Consider the following 12,953-nt stretch of genomic DNA (forward strand, 5'->3'; position numbering starts at 1 on the left):
AGAACTTTAGTTCCTACATGGGTCCTCATGAGGGGCAGCAAGGAGTGCAGGCATTTGAGAGAACAGACTCTGAGAAAATGGGCTTTATTTGGAGTCACAGGAGTGTGGGCAGCCATGGATGGTGCCTGGTATCCCAATCCCTGCTCTGGTGACAAAGGGCACAGTGTTCGGGGCTCAGCCTGCCCCAGGTGGTCCTTGCTGTGGTCCCAGGAGCACTGGGCTCTGCTGGGGACTATCAAGTAGACAACTACAGGCACGGTTAACAGTAACAAGTAGCCCCTAGAAGTTTCTGACTCTATTGCTGGGAGGACATGAGAAAAATGAAGCTAACTCCCTCTAAAAGGAAGTAAACCAAACCCACTGAGCCGCCAAGTGCCTGGAGGTGGGAATGGTGAAGGAATGACCCCACACAAATGCAATCCTCCTTCTAAGTACTGAACCGAGGCAAACCAGAACTGCACCTCCTCCTGGGCCGCAGTGCTGGACTCCATGTCCCCTGCCCTGCTTACACACGACAATGCAGAATTTCAAAATAATAATAAACAAACAAAAAAACAAAAAGCTGCCTTTCCGATGACTTGATGAGAAAATTCCAGAAGCCACATTCCAGCAGCTGGAACCCAGGGCTTTCAGGGTTCGTTTTCCACCTCTTCCAGCACCTCTTCATACACATCCTTGTGGTCCTCCATGCTGTTGTGGCGGACACGCTCAGGCATGATGCGAGATGGTGGGAGGCCCAGGCCCTGGTGCACAGTGTCCACAGTGCTCTGGTCCACATAGTAAGATATGTTGGCTGAAGGAAGTCTTTTCCTCATCTCCTCAAGATACTTATAGGCCTAGAACAGAAGGAACAGTGGTGACCTGAAGGTCTAACAGATGTGACCACCAGTTACTTCTTTAGTTCACATGAAAACAAGGCTGCCATATCATGGTAATAAGGTTTCTTAAACATCAGGTCTCAGCTGCTCACCCTCGGCCAAGGAAAGCATCCTTGCTCCAGGTAAGAGCAAGGCCTTCCTACGAGGGACACTGAGAGCCACTGGCCTGGGTCTCTCTAGTATTTGTAAGGGGACTGTCATATAGGAAGCCATCAGATGTTTCAGGTTCTCAGTGGCTAACCCTGAACTGTGATTAACATGAACAGCAAATCTTGAGGGTCCTTCAGCAGCCAGAACACAAGAATTTGGTGAGTTCTAGAGCTGCTTTCTCTAGAGTCTGCTTGCCATGGATGTCCCGGGACACTTAGCAAAGGAGGGCTGGATCTCTTTTACCCATTCTGGGCATGCGCTTGGCTGAACTGAGGTCAGTCTGCTAGTGGCTTACTGTTTCTTCTGATCAGGTATCTGGTTTAACCTAGTTATTAATTAAGTTTGCACAGGGCAGGCTTAGAAAGTAGGGGGCTGGGCAGGACACACCCCACTTCCTGTGGAGCAGCATACTTCTGCCTCCCTATACCTGCAAACACATGTTCATCTGCAGGGAGCATCTCATACAAAAAGGAGGTAAGGAAGGCTTACCCATAGGTGTGCATGTGAATTCAATGAACAAAATTACTAGCAGCTTTAAACATTTTTTTTTTTTAAATTCAGATTAAATGAAATTTATTCTTACAGCCAGCAGAAGTAAGACAACAGCCTTAGAGCCAAATCAGGAGCTTGTAGTGTCAGACGGGGCTAAAGGAAGGGTTTAGAGAGGAGGACCCCAAGGGTGGACATCACGGTTTTCTCGTGCTCTGTGGAGTCCACAGCTGGAGGAGAAAAAGGCTCCACTCCCTCAGTTGTTTGTCAGAGATAAAGAGACCATCTCATCCCAGACCCACAGCCAAGCTTTAAGCATTTTTAAATGAAAAGTTGTGATTAGATATTATTTCTAGCTGCTTCTAAGTTTTAAGACAGGGTTTAACTGTGTGGCCCTGGCTGCCCTGGAACTCTCTTAAGTACACCAGGCTGCTTTAGAATCTGTGGTAATCTCTGTCCTCTGCCTCTGAGTGCTAGGACTGTAGACTTGGTGGCCATAACTGTCTCCATCTAAGTGTTCTTAAGTACGCCAAAACCTAGAGTGATTTTATTGGACAGATACTACATCTATAAAGGTCATAAATAAGAAATATAAGGCTCTATGTGATTTTTGGCTGGCTCTGACATCAAATCATAAACCTCAGGCCAGGAGCCAAATGAACATGAGCCCAAAGGGATGGGAAAATGCTGCCCTAGGTATTTAGAATTGCCTGTCTGTGTCAGGTGCTGTGGTGGATACATGGGACACAAGTTCAAAGGACAAGCTTAGGACATAGCCAAGGATTGCAGATGCTAAAGAGAAAGCTAAGTCCAGCAGCAGCAGCAGAATTAGAGGAAGAAGGAGCCCTGGAAGGTAAAGAGCAGATGAGGTTGAGAAGAACTTGGGTCTAGAAGGAACTTGCATCTTGACAGAGCTGGGCCAGTGTGGAAGATGCCCAAGTCAGACTTAGAGGTAAAATGACCAAGTGTGAGGTGAGAAATTTAGGTGGGCTCAACATCAGAGTACTCCTTAAGAGATGGAAAAACTGAGCAGCAACAATAGCTATAAAATGAAGCACATTTTGGCCACCATGAGCTGAGGGACAATAGATGGAAGCAGCTGGAATTCTGGAAGGAAAGAAAAGGAAAGGAATAGAAACAAGTATGTCTGATATAGAAGATGAATAAGAAAAAAACTACTCATCAAGTAGAATGATGGAAATGTCTGGAACATTACAAAAGACAAGTGGATGACAAGTAGATGAGATGCTCAGCATCAGCCACTATGAAACGTCACGGCCACAGTGAGATAGATGACTGAGTCAGGACACTGTACAGACACGGGGATGACTATCAACGAAAAGCAGTCATACAAATGTGGCAAGAGCAGTCACTCACACAGGACATTAGCAGTGGTAGTAAAAAGGAAGCTTGGCTGGGGTGGAGCTCGGCTGGTAGAGCAGGAACCGGGCGCCTGCATGAGCGCAGCACTGGGTTCAGTTTCCAGTGCTGCATAAACAGTATGGTGGCCCACACTGGGAGTTCAGCACTAGGTGAGGAGAGGTAGGCTTAGGACCAGTTACACAGTTCAAGGCCAGCCTGTACTACACGAGGCCCATCTTAAAAAGACATGGGTCTGTTGTAGACATTTTCTCAACGATGAACAAAGTGAATGTGCTGGTTCATTTTTTTGTCAGCTTGACACAAGCTAGGGTCATCTTGGAAGAGAGCCTCAATTGGGAGAATGCCTCCATTACCTTAGTCTGTAGGTGAGTTTGTGGGGCATTTTCTGTATGTGTGTATCATGTGTGTGCCCAGTACCTGGGGAAGGCAGATGGTGTTGGACCCCTTGGAACTGGAGTTACATATGGATGGTGATGAGCCATCATATGGGTCATGGGAATTGAACTGAGTTCACTACAAGAATAACAAGTGCTCTAACCCACTCGACTATCTGTCCTGCCAGCCTGGATTCTCTTGGTTAACAATGACTGAGGTAGGAGGCCCAGTCCACTGAGTGGTAGTGCCATCCCTGGGAGGTGGTCCTGCGTGGTCTAAGAAAGCAGGCTTTGGGAAACAGTGTTCCTTTGTGGCATCTGCTTGGGTTCTGTCTCAGGTTCCTGCCCTCACTTCCCTCATGACGGACTGTCACCTAGGAGCTGTAAGGTGAAATAAACCCTTTATGCCCTAAGTTGCGTTTGGTGTTTATCAAAGCTATAGAAAGCACACTAGAACAGTGAGCTTGTCACCTCAAGGGAAATAGTAATAATCTCTGCCAACAACCAGGTCTGTGCTCTAGAGCATTAGGACTTGGGGTAAGCTGGATGGCCTTACCATTTGGTATTCCTCCATCTGTACATGGTGTTCCACCAGGTAGCCATAGACGTCCCCGATACGGATGGTGCTGTCCAGGTCTGGCTCTTCTAGGAGCAGCTCACACTGTCTGATGGACTCTTTGGGGTCCTCTGTGTATGTCCTAACAAGGTGACAGACAAGGCTTGAGCCCGACCCACAACACTCATTGCTTGCCAGAAGCTGGTATAGGTACCTGTCCGGTAGGAACAGCTTTATGCAACGGCCAGATGGCATTTGTGTGTGTGAAGGTGACTTCCATGAATTATGTTAAGTCCTTAATTTGTTCATTCATAAATCCATTTACTTAACATACACTTGTCACCTTCAGTGGCGGGTCCTGCGCTTTGACACCTAGGTGTCTAGAAGGTGTTTAGACGGGGCACGTGGAGAAAGGTGTTAAAACTAGGAAGAACCTTCCTGTCAGAGGCGTGCATGGACTACCTCTCTGGAACTACAAGCAAGCCTCCAATCAAGTGCTTTTGTAAGTTGCTTTGGGCATGGAGATGGCGCCTGACCGGGTCTAGGCTCCCCTTAGACATATCTCCTGACTTGAGCTCACTCCTCCTGCCTGTCTTTTTTCTTCATTTCTGGGGAGTAATCTTCCCAAGATGACGTTGAGATTTCGAGGGCGTTCCCAGAGAGAAGCTTGGGTATAGCAGGCAACAGTGAGTCCTATCCATGAATCCTGTCTAGCTGATGTTACCTGAAGAATATCTGCTGGAAACACAAACTTGGGCTGGGCTCTGAAAGTCAGCCTGACTCTTCTGAAGGGGAGTGGAGAATCTCAGGGTACATGTAGAGGGCCTGGAGGACACGAGAAGCTCCCCGAGGCCAGCTTTCCATTACCCTCCTGACCCAGTCCCCTAGAGGACATACCTTCGGGCCTGGATGAACCTCTTCACTAGGGTCATCTTGCTTTGTAGCTGGGCTAGCTTGGTCTCCTGGTCCAGGGGGCTTTTGGCCTTGGCTTTGGACAGGCACTTATAGGCTTCAGTCAGTGCCCCGTGAGCCTTGTCATAGTTCTGGTATTCATCAATCTCCACCTGTACCAAAGAGACCCTTGAGGACCTAAGGGGCTCAGTGGGGACCCCTAAAATCCTGCTGGAACCTTAAAGAAGGTCTGTACCTGGGCACAGGCATCATAGAAGCCAGCCAGGAGGTCTAAGGCCCGCCCTTTGGTATAGAAGCTGATGATATTCTTCATGATCTCTGGCTCCTTCCGCCAGTCCAAGGACTGGAGGTAATTGGCTGCCATGATATAGATTTCCTTCTGTCTTGAGACGCCCGCAAAGAAGACAATTTTCTCTGTGTCTCCAGATTTTAGCAGTGCTCTCATGGCCTAGGCAGAGAAAGGGCCAGGGCTCAGTTGAGCAGGTTTAGGTCTTGAAAAACTCCAGGACAGTGCAGTTCCAGTTTGCTAATGGGACCCAATACCGTGTGTCTAGCTCCACCAGAAGCATCATTACAAGGGCCGTTATGGATCACACTCCCCATGCCTTCAACATCCTAGCTAGGAAGCTGCCCCCTGCTCAGGCTACTCAGCGGTACACGGAGCAGCAGGGCATGTGCCCAAATGCCCACTAAATGGCCCAGTGGAGACACAGTGGGCCAGACAGACTCACTTTCAGCTTGTTCCCAGCCTGCGTGTACTTCTTGGTGGCCAGGTGATAGTTGCCCTGGCGCATACAGCAGTTGGCAATCTGTTCCAGCAGCTCACGCCGTGACTCCTCCGACAGATCCTTGGAGTCCTTGGCCACAGTCATCTTCTCTGCCATCTCCTCGGTGATGGTCATGTTCTGTTCTAGGCACAGCTGCAGAGCCTCGTGATACTGCAAGAGAGTGCCAGAGAGAGCAGGGCTGCGGCTGGGCTGCTGAGAGCCTGGATTTCCTTCCCATCTGCCACCCCTTCAGAGGAAGCTGGGCCCCTGGCTCCATGCTGGCCACTGCCTGTGGCTGAGTCGGACATGAAAAGGACCAAGCTAAGGGACAGACTCAGACATGTTATTTTCCCTCATGCTTTTAGTAACTCAGAAGACTAACATTTGCAGTGGGAAAAACTCCAACAATGTATGTTTTCATTACAAAAGACTTCAAAGTCAGATGTGGTAGTGCACACCTGTAATCCTAGTACTTGGGAGGTGAGGCAGGAATGTGAGCTTCATGGTAAGTTCACGGCCATATCTCTAGGTTATAGAAATAGACACCATCTTCAAAACAAAACAACAACCCTCCAGCCTGTGTTGGGCATGGTGTCATGTGCTTATGGTTCTGGCTACTTCAGAGGCTCAGGCAGCCGGGTCACTTGAGCCTAGGATTTTGAGGCCAGCTTGAGACACTAGAAAAACAAGCTCCCGAAATACAGGAAATTTATGTTGTGTGATTTCATTGCTTGCATGTGTACACACACACACACACACACACACACACACACACACACACACACACACACACAAAAGAACCAACTGCCTGGTCAGAGCTGAAGATGTGGCCTGGGTGCTGAGGCTGCCCTCACAGCAGCAGTCTTGGTGTACTACGCTGGGTGAACTTTTGAGACCTCCCCCTCCTGGACTCCCAGCCAAGTTGCAGCCGCAGCCTTCTTAAGACTTTGTAACAAACAGAAATAGCCGAAGTGTCGCCCACCCCGTGGCTTGTGCCATCCCTGTCTGTACCTTCTTGGCAGCCAGCAGAAGTTCCACAGCCTTTTCAAACTGCCCGTGTTCAATGCAGAAATCTGAGCAGCGGGCCAGCAGAGCAGGATCTGACTTCTCATCCAGGTCCTCTGCTATGAGCTGTAGAGCTGCAAACTGCTGGGTGGTGAAGGCCAACTCCAGGGCCTTGGAGAAGTGTCCAGCCTATGGGCAGTGGTGAAACTTAGTTGTGCTTGAGGTCCCAAGAATGAACCCAGCCAGTTTTTCTGGAGCTTCATGCAGGTAGGTGTCTCTAGTCTCTGCAGGGACCCAGTGGAGGCCAACTGCTCACCTTGTGATACAGCATGACAGCCCTGTCCATCTGCTCGCCCTTCTCCTCGTAATACCGGGCTGCCTCGATCATGTCCTCTGGGGAGCTCAACAGGGCCAAGTTCATGAGCTGGTCATCTAAGCCATTCTCCTGCGGGGAGGAAGTGTGGCTGTCTGTGCAGGCAGTTCTGTCCGGCCTACCCAAACCCACTTAAATTTGTGAATGTGGCTGTCTGGTATCACCAACAGATCTGTGCCAGTTCAGATTTAAGGCACACCAGGCTTTACTAGGTCAGTCTGTGTACCAGGACCTTCAGATCCTTCTGCTCTGTTTTACAGGGCACTGCAAGTGAACACCCGAGGTGGGAGAACTCCAGAAACAAGACCTCAAGGGGGTATTCATAAAAATGTCCACAGCTCCTGATGAGGTGTCTCTTTGTGTCAGCCTACTACTGGCTCAGGAGCACTGGACAGAGCCACCATGTCAGAGGAAGCCCAGAAGGGAGGAGGGCCAGAAGAGCCAGCAGTGAATATGGAAACCAGCAGTGGGTGACAGTGTTCACAATCCAGGCCTCTGAACCTCTGTGTTTGAAACACCTTTTTTCCCCCCTCTCAACCAGGGTTTCTCTGTGTAACAGCTCTGGCTATTCTAGAATTTGCTTTGTAGACCAGGCTGGCCTCAAATTCACAGAGATACACCTGCCTCAGCCTCCCAAGTGCTGAGATCAAAGGTGTGAGCCACCGGGATAGGGATTTAGCTCAGTGGTAGAGTACTTGCCTAGCAAGCACAAGGCCCTGGGTTCGGTCCTCAGCTCCGCATTAAAAAAAAAAAAAAAAAAGGTGTGAGCCACCACTGCCAGGTTGAAGTACTCTCAATCAAACTTTGAAAACAGCAACAGTGTGGGGAGAGGAGGAAGCCCTGTGTGAATGTGTGTTGTTGACACTGGCCTTGGCCATGTTAAGGAACCCAATGCCTCCAACCCATAGAAATGGCAAAACTGCCTGGGCGGTGGTGGTGCACACCTTTAATCCCAGCACTCGGGAGGCAGAGCCAGGTGGATCTCTGTGAGTTTGAGGCCAGCCTGGGCTACAGAGTGAGATCCAGGACAGGCATCAAAACTACACAGAGAAGCCCTGGAAAAACCTTCCCTGGGTCAGGCTCAGGGGAACTGGCGAAGCCTTTCTCAGGTCTGTGTGATGATGCTGACGTGTGTACAGAAAGTGTTACAGTTCCCTCTTCCCAGATGTTTACAGCCCGAGACTGTAAACTCCCCTACAGAGACCTCTTCCCAAGACCCACTAAGCCCTCCTCCTTCTGCTGCACATACTGAACACACCGAGGAGGTTCTGGTCTGCTAGTAGGTGCTCTCCCTAAGATTAAGCCCAGCTCACCCAATGCCAGCTTTTCTAGACATGTGTCTGTCACTTCTTCACTCCGCTGTGACCCCAGTCAGGTTTCCAGGATCGAGCAGTGCAGGATGTGGCACAACAGAGTAAGCCCCGCCTCGTGCCCACCCCTCGCCTCGTGCCCACGTGGAACCACATACCTTGCACAGGCGGATGGCGTTGTTGAAAGCCTGTGCCCGTGTGTAGAAGTGCACTGCCTGCTTTACCTCGTCCTGGCTCTCGTACTGCCGGGCAAGGTGGTAAGACGCAGCCCAGTCTCCAGTCTCGTTGGCTATATCGGCAGCCTGCAAGACCCAGAGCAGCCAGGTCTTACCTCCATCCAGCAGCTTCGCTCCACTCAGACAGGTCCACTCCCACAGCATGCACCATGCCATTTTTTCTTCTTCTTTTTTTTTTTTTTGGTTTTTCGAGACAGGGTTTCTCTGTGTAGCTTTGCGCCTTTCCTGGAACTCACTTGGTAGCCCAGGCTGGCCTCGAACTCACAAAGATCCGCCTGGCTCTGCCTCCCGAGTGCTGGGATTAAAGGCGTGCGCCACCACCGCCCGGCACCATTTTTTATTCTTAAGGACTTATTTATTTTATGTGCATTGGTGTTTTGCCTGCACATATGTCTGTGTGCCAGTGTCAGATCATGGAGTTACAGACAGTTGTGAGCTGCCATGTGAGTACTAGGAATTGAACCCAGGTCCTCTGGAAGAGCAGCCAGTGCTCTTAACTGCTGAGCCATCTCTCCAGTCCCATCTATTTTTAAAAACATTTAATTGTTATGTGTATGTGTATATAAATGCAGTGCCCATGGAGGCCAGAAGAAGGCAGCATATCCCTGGAGCTAGAGTCAACAGGTGGTTGTGAGCTGCCCTCAGGGATGCTGGGAACTCAACTCTGGAAAAGCAGCAGCACTCTTAACTGCTGAGTCATCTCTCCACCCCCAACCCTCCTTTCTTTCTTAAAGTTAAAATCGCACACACACACACACACACACACACACACACACACACACACACACACACGCACAGTGGGACCAACTGAGGCCCGTGCATACCGGGTAAGTGCTCTCTCTCTACCCCCCCCCCCACCACTCTCACCTTCTGGATGTTGCCCTGGAAGCAATGAATACGGACCAGGGAGAAGTAGTCCTGTGCCAGCTCGTAGTAGCGCAATGCAGTGTCCATCTCTGCCTGGCTCTCAAGGTACTGGGCCCACCACCTCCACAGGGTCCTGTGTGATAACCCTTGGAGCTTAGGGTCTCGCCCGCACTGGAACTGACACCCTGCACCATCACTGCCCACAGGTGACGCATGAGACGGGAAGGGGCAGATCTGGAGTCTGTTCCAGGGCCTGCACGTGGAACACTCCCCGCTCTGACATGGAACAACACCATGCCAGACTCCATGGCAAACCCACACTCCCACTGGGACACTTACTTGTCCTTCATCCTATTGATGTAGAGCTCCAGTGACTGCAGGTCTTCTGAGAGCATCCTCGGAACCTCAAAACGGTGGGTGTCTGACTTCTCATAGCTGTGGAAGAAGGAGCCATTCCATTCTGCTTCAGGATCAGGGGCTACACCACAGAGTTCAGGGAGCAGCCTGAGAGCAGTACGCCTGGCCTGCGGCACTGGGGTCTGTGCACTGTTTTGTGCTATATGGACCAGAGTGTTAGCCATACCTTAGAGCTTATCATGAGAAGTTCAGATCATGGACAGGACTCTAAGCACAGCTCACCCCAGCTTTGGAATGGGTTTCCCTGTGGCTCTGTCCCCATGGCACATTTTTCCCCAGGGGTCCCCAAGTCTGGTATGTACCACACTGCCTGACACAACAGAAGGTCAAACACCCTGTCCCAGCACCACAGAACCCAGGCTCCTGGAGAGCTCCTGTGGAGGATCACATGGGCCGTCCTGGGACAGAAGAGTGAGACTCTTCCTTTTAGAACAGTCAGAGCCCATCCCTGCCCGAGTCCCACTCACTAATTGAGGGCCAGGCCACAGTCAGCACTGGCCTCCAGGTGCTTAGCATAGTTGTAGTAGGTGGTGCGCAGGTGGACGCGGTCGTGGAGCTCAGCCACCTCCACAGCTTTCTGCCACTGATCTGAGGCCTGGTAGAGCTTGTTCAGGAGGTCATAGCGCTTGCACTTCTTGTAGAGTTGTTCAGCCTCCTCCTGGGGGTTAAGGGAGATGCCTCCTCAGTCACAGCGCTCATGTTTTAGAAAGGCCATCACAAGGGGCTGTCACAATGTCACTTTGCTGTATTTCACAGACTAGGACAATAGCTGCCCCCACAAGCTCATGACAAAGATGCACAGCATGCCTTGAGGACACACACTTGGGAGGCACATGGACACCATGCACAGGGCTGGCACAGTCAAGAAAGGCAACGTGTGTCCAAGTGACTTTCCAGTCACCAGTTAGACCTGTACATTGCCGAGGGAATGTTTAACCTTGCTACAGCCCAGCTGTCCTATGCAGGGCGGGGGGGGGGGGGGGAGTCCTGCAGAACTCCTGTGTTCCCCTACAAACATGGAAGTTCTCTGGGGGCTCCTGCCATGCAGTATGTGTGTGGGTGGAATGCCTGCACCCCACAGTTCCCTGCTCAGAGGCCTGTCCGTTGTATGTACACTAAGTCAAGGCAGCAGCACCGGACTGTGGGGAATGTGTCAGTATCTTTGGGCTGAAGGAGGGAGGAGATAGCCCCAGTAGAGACCAGAGGCCTTAGGAAACCAACCTGATAGTTTAGGATATTTTGAGGGACTCTTGTTTGTAGATGGACATCTGCCAGGAACACCTTCTGTCTCCTTTCTGCAGGCTCCAGGCCCCAAGAGACCAGTAGCCAGATTCTGCCGGTCCACCTGCCAGCCTCCCTCTGTCTCCTAAGCCCTGTATTACTAGTCTTCAGCTGAGGAGGGTCTATGCTAAGCAGCCTCTGCCCTTTATACTGCAGGCTCAGCTTGGCAATGTGGCAGGAATAACCACCTTCCTCTCTGCCCCCAAGAGATGTCTGTCTGTCTGAGACTGGGACCACTCACCAGCATGCCCAGCTGGATGGCCAGCATGGCCACTCTGGCTTCCAGTTCTGGCTCCCGCTCAGCTTCCCGAAGTGCTCGGGCCCCACGGGCATGGCCCATGTTCCCTAGGCACACCTTGGCAACATCCAGCCTCTGAGTCTCCACACACATGCGTGCCAGGTTCTCCCAGACAGTCTCACTGCAGACAGAAGATAGGCGGCCTTGTCAGCTTGTAACCCAGAGCTTAGGGTGCCCACCAGCCCCTTCTCAGCATCTGATGGTGCATATAACCACCAAGTGGGGGGATGGATCCTACAATTGAGCAATGGACTCCTGTTTCCTAGACTACTTCCAGGGTTGGGACCCTACAGGAAGAAGAGGCCACGACAGCCTTACATCACCTCTCCCAGACAGAAGTCAGTGTTTGGAAAGGTGGGGTGAAGGAAGTCTACAACTCCAGCTCAATCTAGGGGCCTGGAGCAGGGCCAGACCCTGATGTGTGGCTGGACCGTGGACCCTTCTTTGTCCCTCATTTTGAGGTAGTCCACTGTGAACCTGGACCTTCTCAGAGAGTCCCTGCCTCAGGCACAGAAGCCTTTTGTAAACACAGAGCTTGGGACAACATCGAATGCAGAGGTGGAAAAGGGAACCAGTTTATCCTCCACACATCCCCTGCCTCTGCTTAGGCTAACTGGAAATAGGTTCTTCCTGTTCTAAGACCACAGCAGTGTTACACACACAGGAATGCACATACACATGCAGTTAACCTCCCTCCCTGCCCCACCCCCAACACTATGCAGAGCAGCCACAGGCCTGGGGCGTGCTGACAGGAGCATCCCTACAGACGCATTTACCTCAGGCCCTCTCATCACATTCCAGGCTCCCCCAGATACAGCCTGGCCAGAGTGGCAGCCTTCTTTCAGGAAGTGGGGCAGGTCTGTCCTTTCCTAGCCTCACAGACTCGGCAGAACTAAGGAACTTGGAAGGCAGCTGCCCACACCAGGCTGGATGCTGTTCTGGGGGGTGGGACCTGAAACACAATTGTCCTGAACCTTTTCCTAAGGATTTGTCCAGGAAGAAAGATGGGTAAGAGGAATCTCAATCTGTTGGGCCAAGTCCTACTGCGGGCAGTGAGATGACCCATGGATGACCCACATCTTAGACTCCCCGATTTGAATGGAAGTGGAAGGAAAACACCAAATAAGTCAGCCCAGGCGCTGGCTGGGGTGGGGTGACCACCGCTGTGTCTATGGTTGAAAATGTACATATCCAGGTATTCTTTCCTTCAAGCCAGCATATTCTGTCCATCCGTTATTCTGACCTGTCTGGGGCCTGCTAGAACTCGGATTCCACAGATGTATGTATCAAGAAAGAGGAGGACAAGCATGTCTACATTTTAGCAGTGACACTTGTGGTGACTACTGCTTATAGGGGGTGAAGCCTGACCAGAGGTCTACGTAGTAACATGGGGTCAAGGTGCTGTGTTAGGAGAGAGGTAAGCATGTATGCTTCAATCCCAGCCAGCTGTGGAGGGCTTCCACCTCCCCTGCTACAGGCTCCTCAACTCCATCCCTTCACAGCCTCTCCTGGGCCTTCTCACACTCTGGGCTGCAATGTTCAAAACACACAAGAGCTTTTCTGGAGAAGGTGACATATGGGCTAGGTGAGGACCTCTAAGAAGTGCCAGTCATAGGGCAGCACCTTGCTGAGCTATTTTTCCAGCAGGTGAACTCAC

The 12,953-nt window shown here is 51.1% G+C and overlaps 1 protein-coding gene across 4 annotated transcripts in view; it reads right to left on the reverse strand.

The window, feature by feature from the left end:
* Window positions 1-68: 68 nt before the first annotated feature.
* The window catches only part of Ift140 (intraflagellar transport 140), an 88,139-nt gene continuing 75,254 nt past the window's right edge, over window positions 69-12,953 (reverse strand). For all 4 annotated transcript variants that reach the window (XM_028854686.2, XM_028854688.2, XM_028854685.2 and 1 more), the window contains 12 exons: window positions 11,240-11,417; window positions 10,185-10,375; window positions 9,640-9,735; window positions 9,301-9,433; window positions 8,356-8,499; window positions 6,831-6,959; window positions 6,521-6,703; window positions 5,474-5,680; window positions 4,978-5,190; window positions 4,728-4,894; window positions 3,831-3,972; window positions 69-836 (listed from right to left, as the gene is read on the reverse strand). In XM_028854686.2, coding sequence (XP_028710519.1) covers window positions 630-836; window positions 3,831-3,972; window positions 4,728-4,894; window positions 4,978-5,190; window positions 5,474-5,680; window positions 6,521-6,703; window positions 6,831-6,959; window positions 8,356-8,499; window positions 9,301-9,433; window positions 9,640-9,735; window positions 10,185-10,375; window positions 11,240-11,417 — 1,990 coding nt within the window. In that variant the 3' untranslated portion in view covers window positions 69-629. The remainder of the gene's footprint in view (window positions 837-3,830; window positions 3,973-4,727; window positions 4,895-4,977; window positions 5,191-5,473; window positions 5,681-6,520; window positions 6,704-6,830; window positions 6,960-8,355; window positions 8,500-9,300; window positions 9,434-9,639; window positions 9,736-10,184; window positions 10,376-11,239; window positions 11,418-12,953) is intronic.

The sequence above is a fragment of the Peromyscus leucopus genome, chromosome 8b (assembly GCF_004664715.2).
Source record: "Peromyscus leucopus breed LL Stock chromosome 8b, UCI_PerLeu_2.1, whole genome shotgun sequence".
Taxonomy (NCBI): Eukaryota; Metazoa; Chordata; class Mammalia; order Rodentia; family Cricetidae; genus Peromyscus; species Peromyscus leucopus.